Source organism: Zingiber officinale, chromosome 4B, assembly GCF_018446385.1.
Source record: "Zingiber officinale cultivar Zhangliang chromosome 4B, Zo_v1.1, whole genome shotgun sequence".
Lineage (NCBI taxonomy): Eukaryota > Viridiplantae > Streptophyta > Magnoliopsida > Zingiberales > Zingiberaceae > Zingiber > Zingiber officinale.
The window spans coordinates 76,301,526-76,327,028 of record NC_055993.1 but is presented as its reverse complement, the minus strand read 5'-3'; the positions used below and the strand labels follow the sequence as shown (position 1 = coordinate 76,327,028).

General features: G+C 38.7%; 1 protein-coding gene across 2 annotated transcripts; it reads left to right on the top strand.

Moving 5' to 3' along the window:
- Positions 1–20,331: 20,331 nt before the first annotated feature.
- LOC121975188 lies at positions 20,332–25,314 on the top strand. Of its 2 annotated transcripts, none has more exons than XM_042526655.1 (4): positions 20,332–20,487; positions 20,564–22,403; positions 23,306–24,387; positions 24,488–25,314. In XM_042526655.1, exons 1-4 carry the CDS (start codon positions 20,441–20,443, stop codon positions 25,287–25,289), a joined length of 3,771 nt encoding a protein of 1,256 aa, XP_042382589.1. In that variant the 5' UTR covers positions 20,332–20,440; the 3' UTR covers positions 25,290–25,314. The 2 variants fall into 2 exon arrangements, with proteins under 2 accessions (XP_042382589.1, XP_042382588.1); XM_042526654.1 differs by having other exon boundaries at positions 23,303–24,387.
- Positions 25,315–25,503: the final 189 nt, after the last annotated feature.

Genomic DNA, 25,503 nt, shown 5'->3' with positions numbered 1-25,503 from the left:
GAAAAGAAGAAAAAAGGAAAAGGAAATATAAAAATAGACATTTCCTCGCTTAAATGGGTAGCCTAAACAGGCTTTTCCCGGGCCCCATTTTTATCCCCGTTAACTCATCCGTACGAGCTCTGAAAAATTCTCGAAAAATTTCCAAAAATTTCGAAAAATCCCTTATTAATATTCGCCTATTTTCAGTATTTTACAGGGGGAGAAGGCGAAGGCTTTATAGGGTTGAGCCCGAGCGGCCTCCACCGTCGGATGAAGGTCACGGGAACCGAAGCACGCATCGGACCGTCCATTTCAAACCGCCTCGGTCTCATCGCCCGCGACGCCGCCTCCGTACGATGACGATAGCAGCGCCACGTGGCATTCGGCCACTGGAGTGCATTTAATGAGCACCTTCACGAGGCACAGAGCGCATGCCCGGCCTTAATGTCGAAGATTGGCGCAAATTTCGAAGAGATCCGAGGAATGTTGGCATTGACTGACGCCATAGCTACCCCCGTAGGGGTCGAGCGGAGGATAGTTTCACGGAGATGCCGTTCGGCGTAACTGGCGGTCCAGTTAGTCGGACTAATTGCCTCATTCGACAAGACTTGAAGGGGAGGCAAGTGATCCGGCCGTAAGGACGGGGGACCCCCTTTGAGGGGAGTCAATGACACGTAGAGGTCAAGAGTCAAAAGGGTCAACATGAGGTCCGTCCGACCGGAGAAGGGTTGGGTCAACCGGCCGAACGGGTCCGGATGGAATCAAAGACAACTCGACGGGGAGTCGAGTTTCCGACGCTCATGGTGAACAAGGTCGCCGGGCCAAGCGGGCAGCCCGCTCGGCCGAGGCGTAAATCGGTAATACTGTGAAGGAACACTCTTAGTCGAGCACGCGACCGGGAGTCTTCTCGGTCGGATGGATACCTATGCCGGTCGGAAGTGATGTGCCAGCCGAGCGGCTGAACGCTCGGCTCGGGGAAAAAAGGAGACAAGGACAAGGGGACATCGGGGAACATCATCTTCTGACAGCAGGCATATTCGACGACCAGGCCATACGCAGAATCGTACGACGGAAGGTTCTGCTGTCCCATCAGAGAGGTGCTCAGACTGTAGCAGTATGGTGTCAGGCATGCTCCTCTGGCAAGCTCATACTAAGGTATGGTACAGGACACGTGTACACCTCGGTAGGTGTGCACAAGCCTCCCCACAGCTCTATATAAGAGCCCTCAGACTTCGATGGAGGTACAAGATCTATCATCTTTGAGCCCCTTCTTCGTTTTCCTCTTGCCTGACTTGAGCGTCGGAGGGTCGTCGCCGGGAACCCCTTCCCAGCTCGACTTCTTTGCAGGTTCGCCGGAGATCCATACGGCCGATCAAAGATCCACATCATCAGTTGGAAGAGATCCACGTGCCCAGCGTCCATCGACTCAACGTTCGGACAGGATCAGATACATTTCACAAACGTGTAATGGAAGACAAATAATAATTATAACTAATTATTACAACACATGTATATTAAAATTTTATGAATGACATTTATTCTAGGTATATCTAACGGATGACATGAAGTGGGAATGACACTAATTGAGCAATGTTGTCAAGTTTCGCCTCTATTTGTATCCACATCAAACTCTCATCCAGACGACTTACAAAGCCATAAGTCACATCTTTGACCTCGGTACTAGTCGACGATCGGTAATAGATCGATTTGAGAGAGGGTCCCTATTACGTTTCGATATCGGGCGGAGTATGCAACCAAGACAATACCAAATTAAACATGGAGGTTACCCACTCGCTTCGTTGCTCAATGACATTTACAACCCTATGGCATGTAGCAAGGTGAATGACAACAACACTTGTTGTGGTTCTAGGCTAAAGTTGTCACGCTATGAACAATAGCAATGGCTGTTGTTTGCTACTTTTCTTTGGCAATCGATGTCCAATGTCAGCTGGCGGTGGCTGCTACTCGAGGAGGTCGATGTCTTCAGAAGATTTGGTGACCAGGCGGTGGCAGCAAAGTGTTTGGAGAGGGTGGAGGTGGGTTGTTTGTGGCTAGTGGCTCAAGCACTAACGAGGGAGAGAGGAATAGTTTTCATGTTATTAAACCTTAACACCTTAAGGATTAATCAATGCAATTAAATATAACTTTTAGATTTAATCCTCACCATCCATTTCTCTCCTTTCTTCATAAGTTTGGATCCAATCCAAAACCATGATCACTAGCACAAAACCCCAAACCATTTAACTTAAGTTTGTTTTAAGACAACTAAGTTAGTTCAAAAAAAATCATTTGGTTTATTAACCAAAACACCTCTTAATAGAACCAAACAAATTTGGTTCATTTCATTTTCAAAAGATGTGGTTTATTCCTGTATCCGTTCGAATAAAATATCTTTCATATTTATCCTTCGCCTGGTTCAACCAGACTTCTCTCTCGATTTGAGAATCAAATTCTCAAACTAGTTTTAAGTCTTTCGGATAAACTTGTAGTACTTGTGACCCAATAGGTTCTTAGTTATATTAATCATTCATAATTAATCATTAATTATGAATAAATCATGAGTGATATTTAATAGTACATCATAACCCCCAATTGATCGAAAAATCAACTGTTGATCTCAGAACCACTTTCTGAACCCTTTAGCAGCTACAATGAATCGTGTCTCATTCCTTTCATCGTTTTATATCCACTTGGATCAGGATATGGATGGCATGTCAGTCCCCACTAGGCTGACTACGTCACACCTAGCTCAAGTCTAACTTCCTTATTATATGAATTTAAATTACTCAGGCATATGTCCAAGAGTACCATACTCTTGACATTCAATACTTTAGCCAAAGACTTTGAGTAACTATCTTGACAAGTGGTCGTAGAATATACATCTCATTTTACAAGGAGCGGTGAATCCTTTGTGGGCTATCCAAACACCTTCGGACACTTTGACTTATATCCAATCATTCCTGGTCCACACCTAAAAGAAGATGCTTGCTTAAGATGTCAAAGTATAAGCCTCTATGACCAAGATGACTTGAATACCTTGAGTCAAAGAAAACTCATACTTAAGCTGCAATGAGATGTTCATTGATATATCTACATATATATAGAACCATATGCACTCTCATGACATATCACTCTAATGAAGTAATTACTCTTAACTAACATCCACATTTAACTCTCGACATCCCAATATCTCTAGTCAGTGACGAACAACTGCTTGAGTAAATCAAGGAGTATAACATGTGTTAGTCTCACGGATTTGATGATGTCTAAACTCATCAATTTATCGATTAGAGATTATTCCAATACATTCATAATTACACATATAGAGATATTCACTAGTTGTGATTCAATTATAAATTCTCTCATGTTATGAATCTTATTGAAGACATTTAATAAGAGTTTAAGATCGAATCATACACATAGAGAATGTGCACTCAAATAGTAAATTTTTATTTGTTCAATAAATAGTGCATTCCATAAGACAATTGTCTTATGACATCTTTCAAATATAACAAACCCAACATACGCGCCATGGTTGTGCTTGGAGGCATGGATAGGTCGTGCCTTGAGCCATGGATAGCCTATGCCTTGAGGTATGGCCAGGGTATGTAACACTTTGTATGACCTAACACAATAGTGCCAAGAGGCATGACTAGGTCATGTTAAAGGTTGGGAATTTTGGTCAAGCTTCAGAAAGGGTCACAACTAGGTTGTGTTCCCCTTTGGAATTGCTTCGAGTTCCGGTTAAAGATAAGACTATCAATTAGAAGGTATTTGAATTAAAGCTCAAAATAATCCTTTACTCGTAAAATAGGATATAAAGTGTGAAATTAAACATACGAGAGGATGAAAATACTAAGTATGAGAATAAAATAATGTGTCAAATTGATGGTTATCATCAGCCCGCCAAAAACTCATCATATGGTAGGGTAGAGCAGGTTGAGAAATCCTCAATCCAACCCAAGCCAGGTTGCTGGTTAGGTGGACCAATTACCAAACCTGCCAAAAAAAAATAAAAAATAATGTAGAAAATGCTGAAACTTTTAAGTTTGGGTTATGGATTAAATAGGTCAGCCCACGAGCCCATTAGTTTTTCATTTTAATTTTAAATTTTAGATATTTCTTTTCTTCTTCTCAATCGACGGGCTAACCCGAGCCTACCATGACCCCAACTCACTTGGACCCAACTTTAAATAGATTGATAAAATTTCAATTCAACCCACTTAAATTGTTTGACAGGGAAAATCAACCCAAATTGACTACTCTAGTCCTGACAAGTCGACTTTCGATGGGAAGGGTCTTGACTTTACTGAAATAAACCAATAGGGGATTAAAAGGGGACCAAGGGGCCCCTTCGACGATCAAGTTAGTTTAGGAGAAGATGAGAAAAGAGAGTAACGAAGTAAGAAAATTACAAAGTTGAGTATATTGTGCATACCCTTTCTTGGTTGATGCTACTACCTTATATAGAGAAGACGAAATCAGTACATGAGGTATGGACGCACCTCTATAACAGCAACACCTCATTCCCTTTTTGACACCATTATTGTTAGTGGCAATATCATTATTTATCCTTGTAACTGGCACACCTCTCACTGCTTGTTATAATGTGTGTTGCTTTAAAACTGATGCCTCTTGAGTTTCGCCTTTCTTTGGGATAATCAAGGTCTACATTGACCGAGCTCCGGTTATACCATGTGATGCCCCACTCTTCTCCACATCATTGATTATGTTGGATAAATATTGATAGAAGAATGAGATTATATGAATGTCTTAAGGTAATTTTGTAATATGAAAAGTACTTTTTTTTAAAGCAATATATAGTAGTATGATCTTGTGTCAAAGTAGAATATAGAGTAATGATAAGTAAAATTCATAAGATGATCCATATAAAATCCCAAAATCTTGGATTTAATATACATGATGCAGCTCGGGTTAACCCAGACGGATCGTCGCCCTACCAAGTACCAATACCTCATACACTCAGCCAACACCCTTTACAGCACAGGAGGCCCGTCAAGCCCTGAACTTCTCTATTCGAGTGGACATATCGATTATGAAAGGAGGAGGAATCTTAATTGAGCATGCTCTACCTTCGACTGGCAAGGTTGCCCCAGGGAAACTCATCTCCAACTAATGACCAGACTGTGCCAGTAATATGGATGGATGGTTGTCGCCACCAGCATAACAGTTTGCTTGTGTGGTTGGTCGAAGGGCGGCTCCTTGCTCATGCGGTAATCCATGTTGCTTGCCCAGGGCTTGCGTGGAGGTCTACATGGACCTTGTACCCCTGCGGTTATATGAGGGTCAATGAAGATAAGTAAAGGTATGTTTTTTTTCTTACACACGGAGGCTAATCTTCTCAGTCTTCCTCTTTCATTTTCTTAACGCTCCCTCGTGCAAGTGAGCCTTCTCCCTTTTCAGCACAATGCAAACTTGATCGTTAGAGGGGGCAACACCAGCCCCTGGCTGACATGCTTTCATCTACAAGGCTTCGAGGTGAACTCACTAGAGGACAACCATCACCGCCGCAACAAAGGAAGAATGAGAGGTTAGAGGAGGAGCCCGAGCGGATGAAAAGACCCCATCAATACAATAATCATTGGATAATACACACATTCAAACAACTAAGTGAGCATTCTAGTGCTCCATGAGCTTGCCCCTAGGAGCATAGCATAGTTGGTAAAGATTTAGCAGTGAATCCACGAAGCGAGGGTTTAATTTCCGCTAAGCACATACGCTCACGATAGAACTTCTCATGTGCATGGCTACCAACTCCGACACCACTCACGCTTCCCTGGTTTACTAGATGTATAGGGATTGGGGCCAAGTCGTACACCCTTCTCCTCTTGAGAGGAGAATTCACTTTTTTTTTAGTGTTCCATGACGTTATCAAATACACGGTCATTTTATACATATTTAAGAAGATTAACCACTATATGTTTCTTACAAAGATTATCACCTTGACTTTCTATAATAAATTTATATTTCTATAAAAAAAAATTATGCTCTAATTTAAGGGTAGAAGTGTTAGAAAGAATAACTTAAATTAATAAGTTAATATAGTCTTAGACAGTCTAATTACCTATATAGTTTATCATTGTGTTCAATAGTTACATGAATTCTTATTTCATTAGATGCATACGATATGTAAAAGTTTTCTCTCAATTTTATAAATGATCATTGTATATGCGCATATTGTTAGATAATCTATTATCAGAGATAGAAAGGAAGTTTTGTTGAATTGAAATTACATAAAATCAATTCCAACTTATCTATCGAGATAATCTGAACAAATAATCTCAGGTAGTCAGCCTTGAAAATTAGGTCGAACTGCTAGGTTGTCTAGAAGATGGTTGCATACTGCCCAGACCGAGTGTAGAGTGGAGACTCCCTAGTATAAACTGTCGAGTGCAGACTCCCAAGTGGATGCCGAGTTGGGAGATGCCGAGTGGAGTAGGGAAGCCGAGTCGTCGAGTTGGGGTATGCCGAGAGGAGTCGGGAAGCTGAGTCCCTGAGTCAGAAGACGTTAAGGTCTACTTTCAAGCAGTTTCTTTAAAATAGATTCGCCCCACCTCTAGCTATGCTTCGAGGTTCTCTCAGGTCATATGTTCTTCTGGATACAATGACAGAACCACGTACATAACCAAGTACTGGTTGTTCATGGTGAACTGAGAATGCACTCAAGTACTATTATGAGTAGTTCAACCGAGCGAATGCATGACTAATGAAAGAATGGGGGAACGAAGGCAAAGGAATTCTTTTTCTATTACTTTTATTTTTTTTGTTCAAGATCTAGCCTTCTTATATAGGAGGGTTCACCCCTGGCTGCAATGAATGACCGAGTTATGGTCATTCAACGTTTGGGTTAAGTCGGTTATTATTACTGAGATGTTACAGAATCATCATTAATGGGTTTAATATTTCCATTATACTCTTGAGCAAGTATCAAAAAAAGATTTAGGTGGTAAAATATTGATTCATTCACTTGGATAAATTTTTCCTCGACTTGTCCGGCATTCAACGCGTGCAGGTCGTGCTTGCATACAAGTCAACATGATTCAATTTAAATTCGGACCCTATATTTGCACTCCTGCACACCCACGCGTGAGAGAGAGTCTCTCCCCATACATATGTCCACAACATCAATGCATGTGTCGTAATTTAACCAATAATAAAGCTAAGAGACTCTTAATGTGGGCCTAAAAGTCCATACACAATAGAGTCTCTTCTTCTTCACCTCTTTATTCTATTCACATTTCCGACAATCCTTCACATGAATGGAAAATATAGTATATGATAGCATTCAGTAGTTGAGTCCAGTATAGGGCAAATAGATTTTACCCTTTGAATCTTCCCTTGTGAAAATCTTATTTGCTCACTGGCTAACAGTAGACATGATGTCCTTGAACTATTTTACTGTCTATATAAGCATTGACATATCTCACCCGGGATTCTCATTTATACAACTCAGTTCTCATGAGTGTGCTCATTCTTGGCCATGAACATGCTTGATTTTATAAAAAAGCTTTAATAATTATGTCTCTAATTCTCTTCGAAATGGCCCCACTTCTTTCTCACATAGGTGATCACTTAAAAGTATTCCACATTACTTTACTGGATCATTAAAAGTCATGTGCTTAACCTCCATCTTTCACTGATCTATTGGGTCGTTCTCCCACAGTAAGTAACTTTGTCGATACAGTTAGGTTTGTTGGAGCAATCCCAATGGTCTGTACGGCCATGTGTTTTGGTGTTTGGGTAAAGTATTTAAGTTAGGTTCACCTTTGTATTTGATATGTGTATATGAGTGTGCAAGTTTGCAGGATACACATATGACTCAGGTTGATGGCTTCGGGTCCAATGAAAGATGGAGCATCCGAGGGACCGTGGATAAGGCAGCAAGGACAAGGGCCGAGAGAAGCGACTTCAAGGCATTCGCGAAGGATGACATTGGGACGAGCCGCGGGCTTGGGTGCATCCAAGAGATGAGAGCCAAAGGAAGTAGGCTTAAAGGTAAGAGGTCAACATTGCAACGAAAAGTCAAGTGAGTCATAAGGGTGAAGGTCCGAGTGCTTAGAGATTGTACTCGGGTACCAGTCGACTGATGGTTTCATCAGTCGACAGGTGTAGTCGACTGACAGTTGACTAGGAGCAAATAGAATGCTTCTGTTCGCTCGGTTAGTGTGGAGCAGTCGACTGGTAGTTTTACCAGTCGACTGGTATCGAGCCGTTGGGATGTAACAGTCGAATCTCTACAGAGGACAGTCGACTGATGGTTTTGATAGTCGACTAGTAGGCGGGGGTTTTCTAAACCGTGGCCTATATAACAAAGGCTTTGGAGCTTGGTTAAGGATGGTGAAATAGAGGTAGTTAACCCCTATTAGTAGTCACCAGTGCCCTAGATTCTCAAGAGTTCTTGTGAGAGTTGTGATGAGGTTTCTCCACCCACAAGGAGCTACGTGAGCTAGCCTGAGGTCTTCCGGGGAGTAATCCACCGATAGATAGGGATCATCTACCTTACGGGCAGCCGTGGAGTAGGAGCAAGTTATCTCCATATTACATTTACGTGTTAGCGGTTTGCATTTTCTTTCATAGTCTTAGTCTTTAGCTTCCTTGTTTATATTAGTTTGTATTCCGCTGCACAAACTAACAAGTGTAGGAAGCGCTATAGATTTGGGGGCGCCATCTATCCAACCCCCCTTCTAGCCAACCACTGATCCCCCAACAAGTGGTATCAGAGCAGGATGCTCTCCATTGGACTAATTGCCAAGGAAGCAAAAGATGACCGACTTGATAGCACCTCTAAAACTGTGACGGAAGAAGCCTAAGGGGACATCACATTTTGGATGATGAAGATGAAGGTTTTCTTCGACATGGATTGGGACACCATGATGGTGATCAAGGAGCCATTCGAAGTTCGAAAAGATAAGGGAAGAAACTCCGACCAAGATATTGGACAGAAGAGCAAACCTCACGATCGGAGGCAAATTCAAAGGTAATGCCAATTTTAATTGATATTTTACCTAATGATGTTGTGAGTTGTGTAGATAAGTATAAGAATGCCCACGAGTTGTAGAGCAAGGTGAAGATGGTTCTACGGGAAGAACCTAAACCTACACAAGAAGAAGAACCCAAAGAGATGAGTTTAATTGCTCAAGTTGAGGAGGAGAAAATGGAAGTTGAGTCATGCTCAACATTCGAGGAGGAAAAGGAAGATGAGGCATCATCTACATCCTCAAAAGTTGAAGAAGAAGCCAAGACGAATGAAGAAGATGTCTTGGAAGTAGTCAACCTAGTGAACATCTCCACCGAAGTGAAGTCAAAAGACCACATCATTTGCTTCGGGTGTAATGAGAAAGGACACTACAAGAGTATATGTCCAATGGATAAAAAAGAGGTATCTCCTAAACTTGATTTAATTTCTTTAGAATCTAATTTGAGTTGTAAGAAGAAGAAGGAGAGGAAGCACATTAGATGCTTCACATGTGGTGGAATGGGTCACTACCATAGCAAATGCCCAAGGAAGAGAGAGCTCAAGAAGTTGGCGCATTTGAAGATGTGGGAAAAGAAGTGGAGGAAGAATAGAGGCTCATGTCAAGGGGGAGCTCCAAAGGTAAAGGGTAATGTAAACCCTAGTTTGAATTTGAAATGTAATTCAAATTTAAATTCTTATGTTCCCATGCATGCTAGGATAAATAATGACTATTATTATGTAGCAATGAAAAATTTTGGTTTTAGATATCATGATAGAAATAGGGTAAATGTAGATTATAATCCTAGGAGACCAATTCATGATAAAGCTAGAAATGATAGACCTAAGGAGAACCAAGGCATTAATTCCAAGAAGGGGAGACACATGCCTAGGAAGGGTAGGTCTAGGAATGCCCAAGGTGGATATATCAACTCTAGGGTTAGGGGCCTAGAAAAGGAAAATCAAGTTTTGAAGGTAAAACTTGATAAGTTGGAGAAAACCCTAGAAGGATTCAATATTGGATCTAAGGATTTAGGTATGGTGTTGGGTAGCCAAAGATCCAACAATGATATATCGGATTTTGGATACCGATCTAATGCCTCCAATGCTAAGGGAAAGTCTTATGCTAGGGTTGCATATGACTATAGCAAGGAGAAGCCAATAAATGGCAAGAGAAAGTCACCGGAGGTGCACCGATGTGGCCTAGTAATTGTGAATGAGTCACCTAGGGAGGTGGCTAAGGCTAAGAGGTCTAGGGGGAGCTCAAAGAGTCAAATTGGGACCCATGACCAATGGATCTTAAGTGGGTTTTACTTGGGAGTCTAGATTGGGTCATGGAATGTGCCAAGGGGCTTTGAAGACGGGCTTGAATATCAAACATAGGGAATTGTCACACATGGTTAAGTTTCATGCATGAAATATGACATTTGGCATCATATAGCATGAAAATTGGTGTTTGATGTATAGATATCATATAAACCAATAATAGAGATGCATTGTGATTTAGTATGGCCAAATACATCAAGAGGAAGCCAAAACTAGGACTTTAGGTCAAGATTCAATTGAATCATTTAGCTAGTTTTGAGTTTTTTTGTCAATCTTGGGATTTGTGATAAATAAATTTTTGAATGTATTTTTCTCAAGTAGACATGGGTAAAACAGACCTCTCTAAAAAATTTGAAGAATTTTGGAGGTCTGTGAAATTATTGGTGCATTTCTGAAATTGGCTCAGAAATGTATGATAGGTTGAAATCATTGTGTCAGTCAACTGGTACATTTACCAGTTGACGGATAATAGTGTATTTCGAACAGAGAATGGTTCTGTGTGTTGAATTCGATAGGAGCAGTAGACTGATGCTTGTGGCAGTCGACTGATACCAGCCTGAAACTGTTTCCAAAACTGGATTTTGACTGGGTTAGCTCGTATATGTGTATGTGATCCTAGGGGGATAAATACATGAGTTTAGGGTCAGTTTAGATGATAAGTTTTCAACAATTGAGATATTGTTGGAAAGCTTTTTGGATGTTAGGCAAAGGGGGAGAAGTAAAGTTTAGTTAGGAAAACCTTAGTGGCTTTGCGTAGGGGGAGCCTTGTGATAGGTTCTTAAATATCCCTGCGAGAAAATCCTAACTCCTTGGGGAGCTTAGGTGTAGGGGGGGCCTTGTGATAGGTTCTAATGCATGTTTTCATTTTGATTCGGCAGTGTAAATCCAAGTGTGTAGCCTTGGCAATGTAAGTCCATTCGACAGTGTAAGTCCAAGTGTGTAGTCTTGATAGCGTAAGTCCATTCGGCGGTGTAACTCCAAGTGTGTAGCCTTGACAACGTAAGTCCATTATTTTTAGCATGTTTATTTGTTATTTGTTTTCCTTAACTTAAACGTATTGCCAAACATCAAAAAGTGAGAGATTGTTGGAGCAATCCCAATGGTCTGTGTGACCATTTGTTTTGGTATTTGGGCAAAGGGTTTAAGTTAGGTTCACCCTTGTATTTGTTATGTGTATATGAGCATGTAGATTTGCAGGATACACATATGACTTAGGTTGATGGCTTCGGGTCTGGTGAAGGATGGAGCATCCGAGGGACCATGGACAAGGCAGCAAGGACAAGGGCTGAGAGAAGCAACTTCAAAGCATACACGAAGGATGACATTGGGGCGAGCCGCGGGCTTGGGTGCATCCGAGAGACGAGAGCCAAAGGAAGTAGGCTTGAAGGCAAGAGGTCAAAGCTGTAACGAAGAGTCAAGTGAGTTATAAGGGTGGGGGTCCGAGTGCTGAGAGATTGTACTCAGGTACCAGTCGACTAGTGATTTGATCAGTCAACTGGGCAATTGATTGGAAGCGAACAGAATGCTTCTGTTCGCTCGGTCAGTGTGGAGCAGTCGACTGGTACTTGGAGTAGTTGACTGGTATCGAGCCGTTAGGATGTAACGGTCGAATCTGCATAGGGGGCGGTCAACTGATGGGTTTGACAGTCAACTGGTAGGCGGGGGTTTTCCAAACCATGACCTATATAACCAAGGCTTTGGAGCTTGGTTAAAGCTGACGAAATAGAGGTGGTTAACCCCTATTAGTAGTCTACCAGTGCCCTATTTTCTCAAGAGTTCTTGTGAGAGTTGTGGTGAGATTTTTCCACCCACAAGGAGCTATGTGAGCTAGCCAAAGGTCTTCCGAGAAGTAATCCACCGACGGATAGAGATCGTCCACCTTACGGGCAGCCGTGGAGTAAAAGCCTTACCTCCGAACCACGTAAATCGGCATGTCGATTTGTTTACTTGTTCTTTCCTTTAGTCTTTAACTTTCATATTTATATTTAGTATTAGATTTCCGCTACACAACTAACAAATACGTAGGAAGCTATCGATTTGGGGGCATCGCCTATTCAACCCCCTTCTAGCCAACCGTAAGATCCCTAACAAGGTTGTCCCTTTGAAGCTATATAGTTCCTGGGATGTCCAGTCTACATAAGTTGGATTTCCTTTATACCAATATTTTTCATCGGAATCAAGCCCATCCCTCGCAATGAACTTACAACTAGCTCTCTGTTTAACTCTTTGGTTAATGGATCTACTAGATTATCCTTTGACTTCACATAGTCAATAGTGATAACTCCCGTTGAAAGTAGTTATTTAATAGAATTATGTCTATGACATAAATGTCTAAACTTACCATTATATAGATGGCTCTGTGCCCGGTCAATTGTTGATTGACTATCACAATGTATACAAATTGTCGGCACCGGTTTCGGTCATCTAGAAATATTTTTAAGAATTATCGTATCCATTCAACCTCTTTACCATATTCGTCAAGAGTTACAAACTCAGATTCCATTATGGATCTTGTTATTACGGTTTGCTTAGAAGATTTTCATGAAATAGTTGTACCTCCCCGAGTGAATACATTTCTACTCATAGACTTAGAGATTTTTAATGTTAGATATCCAACTCGCATTGTTGTATCCTTTGATTATAGTGGGATATCTTATTTAATGTAGTCCATATTAACAACTATACCTTAAGTAACTCAGTACTCTTATTATCCCTTTTCAATGCTCAACACTGGGTTACTCGTGTATTTACTTAGTTTACTTACTGTGTAGGCTAAGGATCTGCTTGTATAAAATTCATCAGGTACATTAAACTTCCAATTACTCGAGGGTACTCTATCTGAAAGATGCTTTCTACTTGATTCTTCAATAGATGTTAAGTCGTATCTATCGGTGTTCGTGCTAACGCAGTATCACCTTTGGTGAATTTCTCAAGAATTTTATCCACATAATGAGATTGACTAAGAACAAGTTATTCTGTCGTTCTAAGAATTTTGGTTTCTAGAATTACATTAGCTAGGTTCATGTCTTTCATGTCAAATATTGAGTTCAATATGTCTTGGATTTTATTATTTTATCATTACTCACAATGATAAGTATGTCATTTACATATAAGAATAAGATGACATAGTCATTTTCTATGGCTTTTATGTAGACATATTTATCACATTCATTTATTTTGAATCCACATTGTTTCATGGCATTGTCAAATTTCTCATGTCACTGTTTCGGTGCTTGTTTCAAGTACTATAATGAATTCACCAATCTACAAATCTTATTTTCTATCCTGATATAGAAAATACTTCAGGTTATTCTATGTAGATTTTCTCTTCTAAATCTCTATTTAGAAAGGTTTTATTTATATTCATCTAATAAATTTTTAGTTTTCATAGAATGGCAATAGTCAGCAAACTCTAATGGAAGTTATTCTTGATACTAGAGAATATGTATCAAAGTAATCAAAGTCTTCTCATTGTCGGTATCCTTAAATTACCAATCTGGTCTTGTACTTATCAATTGTGTCATTTGATTTCATTTTATTTTTGAAGATCCACTTACAACCTAATGGTTTGCTTCCCGAAGGAAGATCTATAAGTTCTCAAGTGTGATTTTGTAAGATAGAGTCTATCTCAGATGTAATTACCTCTTTCCAATGAGATTCATCATAAGAACTTACTATTTCTAAGTAACTTTAAGGCTCACTTTCTAATATGAAAGTGATAAAATCTGTTTCCGTAGGATTTTTTCCATCCGAGCTCTTTTATTTCATCTAAACTCAACCTCAATTAGTTCATCATCTTCTTCTTCCACTTGTGTTTCTAATACCCTTTAAGAGGAACTTTCTTTCTTTCAGGTTTTATATGGAAACATATGCTCAAAGAATAATTTATTTCTCAATTCTATTATCAAGTTCTTATATATAACCGATATTTATGACTTATACATTAAAAATTGATGCACACTACTATTATGAGCATATCTAATGAACATACAATCAATAGTTTTAGGTCTTATCTTAATCCTTTTCGGATCAAGCATCAAAATTTTAGCAAGACACTCTCACATTCATATATATTTGTAGGACAGTTATCTTCCTTTCCACAACTCATAAGGGGTCTTGTTTATTTAAAAGTTTTTATCTAATCTAATAGCACCATTTTATAATAGCTCTAACAAAATTATTATTGCCCCTGGGCTATGGTATATCGGTAGAGAATTTAAGTTGTCACACAAGTATTCATGGTTCGATTCCTAGCTATGGCATATTTGTAGGAATTTTTCCTCCAAATGGGGCGTGCAACCAAAGGATGTTGGGCTTCTGGACCCCCCCCACCGTGAGCGCTGCTTCTGGACCGCCTACCGTGAGCACTTCCTGATTTACCCTGGTGGTCGGTGAAAAAATTTCATGAGGCCAGGCCTGTCACCCTAGGGCTAGAGTGGAGACTCCTAAGTGCAGACTGTCGAGTGTAGACTCCTAAGTGGACGTCGAGTTGGGAGATGCCGAGTGTAGTTGGGAAGTCAAGTCACCGAGTTGGGAGTTGCCAAGAGGAGTCGGGAAGCCGAGTCACCAAGTTGGAAGATGTCGAGGTCTGCTTTCAAGAAGTTTTTTTGAAATAGATTTACCCCACCTCCGGTTATGCTTCGAGGTTTTCTCAGATCATCTATTTCCCAAGATACAATGGCAAAACCACGAACACAACCAAGCATTAGTTGTTCGTGGCAAACTGAGAAGCAAGTGCTATCACGAGTAGTTTAGTCGAGCGGATGCACAACTGAGAGGAAAGAATCGAGGAACGAAGGTGGAGAAATTGTTTTGTTATTGCTTTCGCTTCTTTTTTTTCTCATGATCTAGCTTCCTTATATAGGAGGGCTCACCCCTGATTGCAATGAATGACTGAGTTATGATCATTCAATATTGGATTTAATGTCGGTCATTATTGCCGGAATGTTACAGAATCACCATTAATGAGTTTAATATTTCCATTTCACTCTTGAGCAGGTAGCAAAAAAGATTCAGGTTGTAAAATATTAGTTCATTCACTTAGGCAAATTTTTCCTCGACCGATCCGGCGTTCAACAAGCGTAAATTGTGCTCACACATGAGTCAACTTAGTTCAGTGCAAATTCAAACCTTGGATTTGCACTGCCTGTGCATCCACGTATGAGAAAAAGTCTCTTTCCATATATATGTGCACAACATCAATGCATGTATCATAATCTAAACCAATAATAAAGCCAAGAGACTCCTAATATGGGAGTAAAAACTCATGCACAATAAAATCTTTTCACGAACGGAAGCCCGTATTTTCATATTTATTGTTCCTTACCTTAATATTGAATCTATTCCTTGGAAGAAAATAAGTCTCTTGCATTTTTTTAATTGTATCATCGTGAAAATAAAAGGAATGCTTAAAAAATTATCTAATCGTTCGAATCTTTGTTTTGAAGTCTATAAATTATACGGCCCCTGGTTGAATCATAACAACTTACTTCAATTTTTACTCTATCCTCCGGTAGTATCCGTATAAAACTACGACGGATCCTTCTCGAAATATAACCTAGAATTACATCTTCATTATCTAAGCGGACCCGGAACATACCGTTGGGAAGTGATTCAGTAATTAAACCCTCTTTACCTCTTTATTCCATTTACATTTACAACACATATACTATATGAATTTTTTACGCAATACAATTGAAATTGCCATATATCAATACTCCAAAATGTATTCTATGTGCTTGTAGAAAAAATATCCTTAAGTGGCTAATTGTAGCTTCTCAATTTACCTTCTCACAAATGATCGGATCGATGGATGGTGAATTTCAATTTTTTGCTATAATGATGTGTTTGTATGACAGTAGTTTTGTTAGAAAAAAAATAATAAACCCAGCTAGCCCTGGGGGTGACCAGTCTGGCCCAACGAAATTTTTCCACCGACCATTAGGGTAAATCAAGAAGTGCTCGCGACGGGGCAGCCTAGAAGTCTAGCATCCTTTGGTTGTACGCCCCATTTAGAGAAAAAAATTTTATAAATAAATCATAGCTAGGAATCGAATCATGAATATCTGAATGTCAACTTAAATTCTCTACCGTTGCACTATAGCTAGGGGCAATAATAATTTTGTTAGAGCTATATATTATAAAATGGTGCTATTAGATTAGATAAAAACTTTAAATATACATTTAAGATTTAGTCCTTTGGACGGTTAGTTAACACCACACGCTCAGTCACAGATGCTCATATATATTAACAATGCATTAATTATACTTTTTTTTAATGAATTTAAGAGCACGAGGATGATATAATATTAATGCTTATGCTCTCGTTCACGCCAAAGAGGATGATAAATATTGTTTATTATTATTATTATTTTATATTTTTAATAAAAGATATAAATGGTGGAAGTAAAAAAAAAACCATTAATGAGAATAAAAACTAGGTAATACATTAATATAATCTTTTACTATTAAAATAAACACTACATTAAGATGGTGACTCGATAATCTTTTGCACAAGTGTCGAATTGTCGAATTAATCAAGTAGTGACTTAATTAATAATTGCACCAAGTAACACTCTGAGATCTTCTCTCCAACATTAATAGTAAGATCTTGGATCCTCAATGATTTAAAATTCGACTATTGCACTGTATGAGATTTTTTTTATTCCGTAAAAAGTGAATGTAAAAGTATTGATCATCGATTTTACTTTCTAATTCATCCTAATAATCGATGAAAAAATTTTATGGAATTAGATCGATCATTTTTAAAATTAATTCGTTCAAAAAAATTAAAACCATAAATTATTAAAAAAAATGATAAAATCTTATATGCATCATGGATTGATACAGTTGATTGATGCGGTGTTGCCCCAATCATAAGGTCTTGGATTAATGTCTTTGTATGTGTTATGAAGCCAAAAGTTTTAGTTGTTCATAGTGATTCTATTATATAATGGTTATTACTAGGTCATTATTTTTTTTATCAATTTGGCAGGGTGACATCAAGCTTAGGATGATCGATCCGATTTCATAAAAAATTTTCATTAGCCACTGAAGTAAATCGAAAAGTACTTATGGTGGATGACCTAAAAGTCCAATATCCTTTAATTATAATTTTTATTTAGAAAAAAAAATCCTATAATAAAATTATTGTAATTGAAAATCGAATCCTAAATATCCGAAAGACAACTAAATCCCTTTACTGTTGAACATAGATTTCGCTAGTAGCTGGCGATTAACAACAGTGGTTTCAAGCAATGAGGGCATCCACAGTGGTTAGAGCCCATTGAGAGCTCTTTCATTGCCATATCTATGCCACATCAAAAGTTAAAAAATCTCATACCCCTCTCCACTATCAAAAAACCTCTCAATAACTTCTTCATGGGCCTCACACTTTTCATTATATATATTTTATTATCTCTTCTTCATATTTACATTTTATATAATTAAATTTTAATAAAATTTAAATTCATAAATTACTAACATAAAATAACTTCCATAATTAAAAAAATTACATAAATATCACAATACAATTAATAATTTTTTTTCACTAATTACAATTATAGCATGCCCAAATATACTCAATTAAATCGGCTCGAAGTTGATAATGTAGTTGATTATCACGTAGCTCGTAATTTCTGCGGATGTATGCTTGGAATTCTTGAGTGGAACTTTGAAATATTTGTGATTGAGGATCTCTTTCATCGTCCGACCAATTGACTACTGCATCTCCGTCATTCTCAATCATCATGTTGTGCAAAATAATACAGGTATACATGATGTCCTTCAAATTATCCTTGTACCAAAATCGTCCTGGACCTCTTATCATTGCCCATCGTGATTGGAGCACCTCAAATGCCCTCTCGACATCCTTTCTCGCGGCCTCCTATCGTTCCTTAAATATTTTTCTCTTGGGATCTTGGGGACATGGAAAGCTCTTGACGAAAGTAGCCCATTCTGGATAGATCTCATCGGTCAGATAATATCCTTTTGTATATTGTGTATTATTAATCATAAAATTAACCTCGGGTGCATTCTCTTGTAAGACGTCGTTGAATAACGACGATTCGTTAAGCACATTGATATCATTACGTGACCTTGCAATCCCAAAAAAGGCATGTCATATCCATAAGTCCGAAGATGCAATGGCTTCGAGCACAATTGTTGGGGCGTCATGATCTCCTCGAGTAAACTGACCTTTCCAAGCGATGGGGCAATTTTTCCATTGCCAATGCATACAATCAAGACTGGCCAACATGCCAGGGAAACCATGTCTCTGCTCATGCATTTCAAGCAAGTGTTGGATATCAGCATTATTAGGTCTTCTTAAATATTGGGCCCCGAACACTTCAATTACACATCGACAAAAGTTGAATAAACATTGGATGACAGTTGTTTCAGCAATCCGTAGATACTCATCATAATGATCAACAGAGACTCCATACGTCAATTGACGAATAGTCGCTGTGCATTTCTGAAGTGGTGACAAACCTTTTTTCCCCATTGCATCGACGTTCCATTGAAAATATTCGGAATGATTTTTCACGGCATCAACTATACGAAGGAAAAACTCTTTTTGCATTCGAAATCGACGTCGAAATATGTCATCAGGATATACCGGACCATCAGAAAAGTAATTATTGAAAAGACGAGTATGTCCAACTTCACGATCCCGATTCAAATACCTTCTCCTCTGTGTTCTACTGGAAGAACTTTGAGCTCTTTGATGTACCGTTTGTCGCTGCTCATATAGTTGGAGCATTCTTCGTTCATCTATATCCTCCGCATCTTCCGCCAATTCATTTCTCCAGAATTCATAGAGCATAGATCGATCTGGATTTAAGTCATTTGAAATAAATTAAGATATTTTTGTGGTTGAAAAATATAGAGAGTTGAGGAAAGAAATCAGAAGTGAAGATAACAATGAGATGGATGGAAAAAATATGAAATCGATCATGTATTTATAAAAAAATAAATTTAACTGTTGAAATTTATAAATAAATTTAACTATTGAAGAACAACATAATATATAAAAAAAATTCTAGCCGTTGACTTTTTTTTTTACAATTATTAAAATAAAAATAAAAAACACGAGAAAGTGGCTCCATAACCATGGAGCCGCTTTTTCGTGTAAAGCGAAAAACCTCCCTACTGCCACGTCACAGTGGGAACTATGTGGATGCTCTGGCCATTAATATATTCGTGACGCAATCTATTTAAAAACATAAGTCATATTTCTTCAAATGCTCTTCATTTTATTATTCCTAAAATTTACTAAATCTAACACATTGGATCTGAGATTATTTCTTTTTTGAGATGGTTGATTGGATATTTGATTTCATGCGTACAAAGGACTATTATATTAAGATAAAATGTACTATGTGATATACTTATATTTTATTATGGAACTAATAATACTGAATTATTTGGGATGAACGTTATTACTTTTACTCTGATGATAAATATAATCGAGATCTCAATGACGAATGTAACTAGAGTGGAAGTGGACTTTCTACATAACTATCTCCTTTTTTGATAAATTACTTGCATCAATACAATCTACTCAAATAAAAGTTGTTTAAGTGTGTTTATTAAAATTCTTATCCAGCTCAAGTTGACTTTGAACTTTTAAGCTCAACTAAGAACATTGTCATCCTTATAATTTACAATTAGATTTTATATAAATTAATAAACAAGTTTACTTATATATATTATTCATAAACTTTGTTTACCAACATTAACAAACTAAGTTCACTATTTATTTAAATTTATTTATTTATTTTATATATTTATTTTATATATTTATTTATTAAATAAATATAAATTTACTTATTTAATGACACCGACTAAAATAATAATTTTTAAAAGACAACACTCACCAAATCGAAACCTAACGTTCAAAGCTAATTAAATTCCCACCCATTCCTGCGCACGTGACAAGCAGTGTGCTAACCGCGAGGGGTATAGTAGTCATTTCAAGTGCAGTAAAGAATACTTCCGAATTAATTAAATGGACGATTCTTATTCGCTTTGCTACCCTCACGTCTCCCTCCCTCTCTTTCTCTCTCCCTTTCCCTCTTCTCCACCTCCGCCTCATCCCTCTCTCTCTCCAACTACCGTCGGCGGCTAGACCGCCTCTAACTTCTCTCTTCTTGCTCCTCCATGAACCAACGCCGATCGGATTCCGCTCTTCGTCGCTTCCCCGCAAGGTGCGCGCGCACTTCTCTCTGCTCCTTTCAGCTCAGCTTTCCATCGCCTTACCCTCCTATGCTGCTTCTTCTGTAGGACAAAGTTTGATGGTCGCCAAAAATCCAAATCTACTGAAAAGATTGTTTTTTTCTTCTTCCTCTTCCTTTTAAGGGGGGAGTTTCGTCGGCACAACTGGGGTTTTCCGCTTTGCAAGTTGTTTTGGTTGGTGTTTTTCTTGGCGATTATTGCATTTGGTACATCTTCAGTTGATGCTTGCAGTCCTTGTGGGGATGATTTGCTCTATGATGTCAGCCCTCAGTCTGCTTCCTTCTGCTTCCCCTCCACTCCGATGGATTTTGACTCGCAGGAAGGGGATGCCTGCAAAGAACCTTGCTTTGGAGCTCGGGCATCTGAAATGAGCCCGCAACGGAAGCCAGGCAATGTCGCAGCTTTCAAGTTGGCCGATGGTGGCGTTGTTTCTTGTCGTTTGGTTGATTCCGAGGCTGGCTTTGAAGCTGGAGCTCATAGCAACGTGGATGATGTTGGGTCGTGTGTGGCTTCACTTGTTCCTGATGTTTGGATGAAGGAGTCGAGTGAGATGGATGTGGAACTAGATGAGGATGCCAATACTAATGATTTGAGCCTTAATAATGGTTCTTCATCTGGAAATGTGGAGATAACACCTCCTTTTTTGAATTGGGGGGAGAAGAGTTTGTACACACCTTCAATTGCTATCTTGACTGTGAAGAATACTAACGTCAGTGGTGTTTTGGATGTTTATGAACCTTATAGCTCTGACCCTCAGTACTATGCCTATCATTTCCAAAAGCTGGCATTGGCACCTGGAGAATCTGCTTCTATTGAATTTGTTTTCCTCCCAAATAGGTTGGGATTTTCATCAGTGCATCTAATCTTGCAGACGAGCTTTGGAGGTTTCATAATTCGAGCCAGAGGAGTGGCGGTTGAGTCCCCCTACAAGATAGAGCCTTTAGTAGGGACAATGTCAACAAATGTTCCTCCCTGCAAAATGCTGAGTAGGAATTTTTCTTTGTACAATCCTTTTGAGGAGGTTCTTCATTTGAAGGATGTGAATTCATGGGTTTTCTTACCAGGACATAAGGACCAAGCTGTTCATATTTTTTGTAGAATGGATGAGTTACCACATCAGTCATCGAATGAGTCTGATTATTTTTTAACTGAGGATGAATGGTTCAGAATAGACAGCAGAAAACTAGGAGTAAGATGGTTAGATGTTAGGCCCCGAAATAATTGGCAAGTGTCTCCTCACATGACTCAGACAATTTTAGAGATGAGATTTCTTCCGTTAAAATCAGAAAAGATTATTGGAGCCGTCTGTCTAAACTTACAGTGTTTGGCACACGACAGATTGGATACACCTGTTCTTCCCCTTGAGCTAGATGTGCATCATAAGACAAATTATAATTATGTAAACAATTCAGTTTCCTTAGACATTGAGCGTCTTGAATCATGCAAGGTGAGAGAAGCAGTTCTTATTATCTCGTTAAGAAATGATGGATCAGACCTACTTAGTTTGACTAAAATTAGTGAGGTTACAGATAGCCCAAAACTTTTCAAGGTCAGATTCAAGGAAGGACTCTTGCTTTTTCCCAGAACTTCCACAAAAATAGCACTGGTCAAGTATAATGGTCACATTATCTCTCAGAATATTGTACCTGACCTACCTAGAGAAGGAATGAAATGTCAACTGTTAATAGGGACAAATCATTCTGTCAGTCCAATGTTCAAAATTTCATGCCTCGATCTGGTATATGCCTATTCTAATATTGAGCATGGTTCAGCCATCCTTGCATCAGATGGATTTTATATTACTGGGCTATCACAAGATGTAGGGGAAAAATATGCAAATGGAAGAACATCTCTAAAAACTCTTGCTGATTCGTTGTTTCCCATGAAGGTGGTTTGCTTTATTTTTTTATGACTTTATCTGCGTAATCTAGCTTTATATTATTTTCTTCTCCCACAGGAAATCAAGAGAAAGTGTAGTTTATTCATGTACAATGAACGTTTTATATAGTTTTTTCAGAAATCCTATTTCTATCTTGAAGTAACACTTTCTATTTTTCTCTTTCTTAATATACATCAACTTAATTATCTTTGTAAGCAATGTTTTTGTCGTCTTCCCCATCACTTGGACTGTTCAAGTACGAGATAATACCATTACTGTATGGACATTTAAACATTCAAAGTTGTATTGTTGTTTCTCAGGGAAAGTAAAAGAGGACATTATTCTTAAATTTGGTATCAATTGTTTGTCATCTAGTTCAAAACCATCATTTTCCTTTGAGAAGGATGATCATGTCTGCAAATGCTATTGAATTCTTGTACTCTAAATAACTTAAGCTTGAACTTTCATTTCTTTGCTCCTGATACTTATTGAATCCTTGTCATATATTTTGTAATTTACCTCATATAAACTCTAGGACTCAATGTTCTTGTCATAATACTTCCACCACATGCTTATTTTTCTTCTATATGGACCCATTTTCCAACTGTTCAATAATGCAACATTTGTTTTTCACTATAAGATTCTCCCAATTACTTCTTGCTGTAATTTAATATAAATCATAACCGCGGTTCACTAATGACGATACGATGAGTTTAGACAATGTTGATTTTACAGATTCATTGCAATCATGTCAGTGTTCTTGTGTCATGTGGACATTAGTGTGATTTTGCTAGAAAAAAGTTCGTTCAATCTTAGAACACTCCAATTTTTTTTTCCTTCCTCTGTTTTTGCTTTCAAACTTTAAAGTAAATTACTTGAATAAGTTTTTTGTGCTCTGCCATTTGCAGCAGTTCTTAGAAGAATTTGAAGCTGAAGAGGAGATACTCAGAAATTGGAAATCTCAAGGCACTGTAGCTAATGCTTCTGTCCTTGAAGGAAATGAGCTATCCTTTCCAGTGGTTCCAGTTGGGTCTCACTTGTCGAAGTGGATCCCTGTACACAATCCCAGTTGGCGTCCCGTTCTGATGCAAGTTTTGCTAAACTCATGGGTGTCTGTTAATGAATGCAAACCTTCTGATGAACTAAGCGAACTTTCATTCTTAAGTCGGTTTTCTGAGATTGGCTTTCCAAAAACAAGGATTGGATTCTCAATTCCAGATTCAGCAATAACTGAGGCCTTAGTACATCCTTCCGAAAGTGCCTTGTTTGGGCCTATTTTCTTTCATCCATCAAATAGGTGTATGTGGAGAGCATCTGCTTTGATACGTAATAACCTTTCGGGTGTAGAATGGTTACCTATTCGAGCATTTGGTGGATCGCATCTGCTCATTCTCCTTGAAGGTTCTGAACCTGTATGGAAGCTTGAATTCGACTTTCATTTTCTAGTTAGCATGTCGTCCGAACTTTCTTCATCCCGCATAAAAAATAACTCCATGTGCAGTCATCGTTTGTCCAAGGAGATATATGCAAAAAATATAGGTGAACTTCCTCTTGTGGTCAAGAAACTAAAAGTTTCAGGAACTGACTGTCGCTTGGATGGGTTTCTGGTACACGAATGCCATGGATTTACTCTAGAACCAGGAGAATCAAAGAGAATGCTGCTTTCATACGAACCATATTTTTCGACAGAGATAGTACACCGAGATCTTGAGCTCGTATTGGCTGCTGGCATCTTTGCTATACCTATGAAAGCCAGCCTTCCAGTCAATATGCTCAACCTTTGTAGGAAAAACTTTTTCTACCGAGTGCGTCGGGAAGTATGGCTACTGGTATTTGCTGCTGTGTCTATGTTTATTCTACTGCTGATCGACATCAGTCCGCCATCCTTCTCTATGGATATTGAAGAAAATAACATCCAGGTTGAGAAGAAAATAAACCCCAGAAGCAAGACTAAGAAAACTTTCGGTCTTTCTGACCGTGCAAAAGCCTCCAGGTCAGTTCATGTTTTTTCATAGAAAGTATTATATTAGACTGGTTCTTGTTGTTAACCTATTTGTTAGTTTCATGTCTATCGAATGGAATTGATAATGCAGATCAACTAAGGAAGATGAGAACCCTCATGCTAAATTTTTCAACGAGTATCAAATCAATGAAAACCTTGTGCGTGACAACACTAACAAAATGCAAGACAAGCATGATTTTGACCTTCCGATGGAAATTGCAGCCTCTGCATCAAAGCTAACTAAACAGACTGATATCTTCGACAAGTATAGCATGTTAGGAGCACCGCAAAGTGATAGTCTCACAATAAGAATTAAAGAAAAGGGAAGGAGAAGAAAAAGGAGGAGCAATGGCTCTGCTGGATTCCTAGTGAAACAAGAAGTTTCAAGTAGTCAGAGTGGGAATTCTACACCATCATCACCCTTGTCCTCGAATGCCTCTACTCCAAAGCAAGCATGGCCACTATCTCCTGAGCCCGGTGACACCCCATTTGCCGGCGGCTCATCATCTGAACCGGAGCATCAGAGAATACTGAGCCAAAGGCAGTATCCTGCTCCAAAATCAACTGGGAAGCAAACTCCAGCTTCTCCTGTTGCACCGTATGCTCGCGCCCCAGGACCCAACAATAGCCAGAAAAAGGCCATGAAGGTGGCTAAAAATGATGGAGTCGGAGAGCAATACTCGTACGACATATGGGGAAATCATTTCTATAACAATTTCTTTGGTAGGCCAAAGGAGATGAGCAGGAAAATGCATGATACTTCGGAAGGTGACCACCAAAGTTTCTTTGCAATAGATCCTCAGTCCCTCATGATGATGCCATCAGCATGTTCTGTATCTCCTGGGCAACAATTGCCCTCTGACAATGTAACTAACTTTGATCAAATGAATTAGAAGAGCCTTTTTTTTTTCTTCTTTTATGGTTATTTGTTCAATCTTTCGCTGAATTTGTATAGTAGAATAAAAAAAATTATAATGAATTGAATTTTAAATTTAGTTTGGCTGAATCTTGCACATAGGAAATAAACCAGCTTCTAAAGCCTTCACATGAATTTTATACACAGTTTTGGGGCAAAAATTAAAAAAAATAAAAAATAAAAACAGGTGG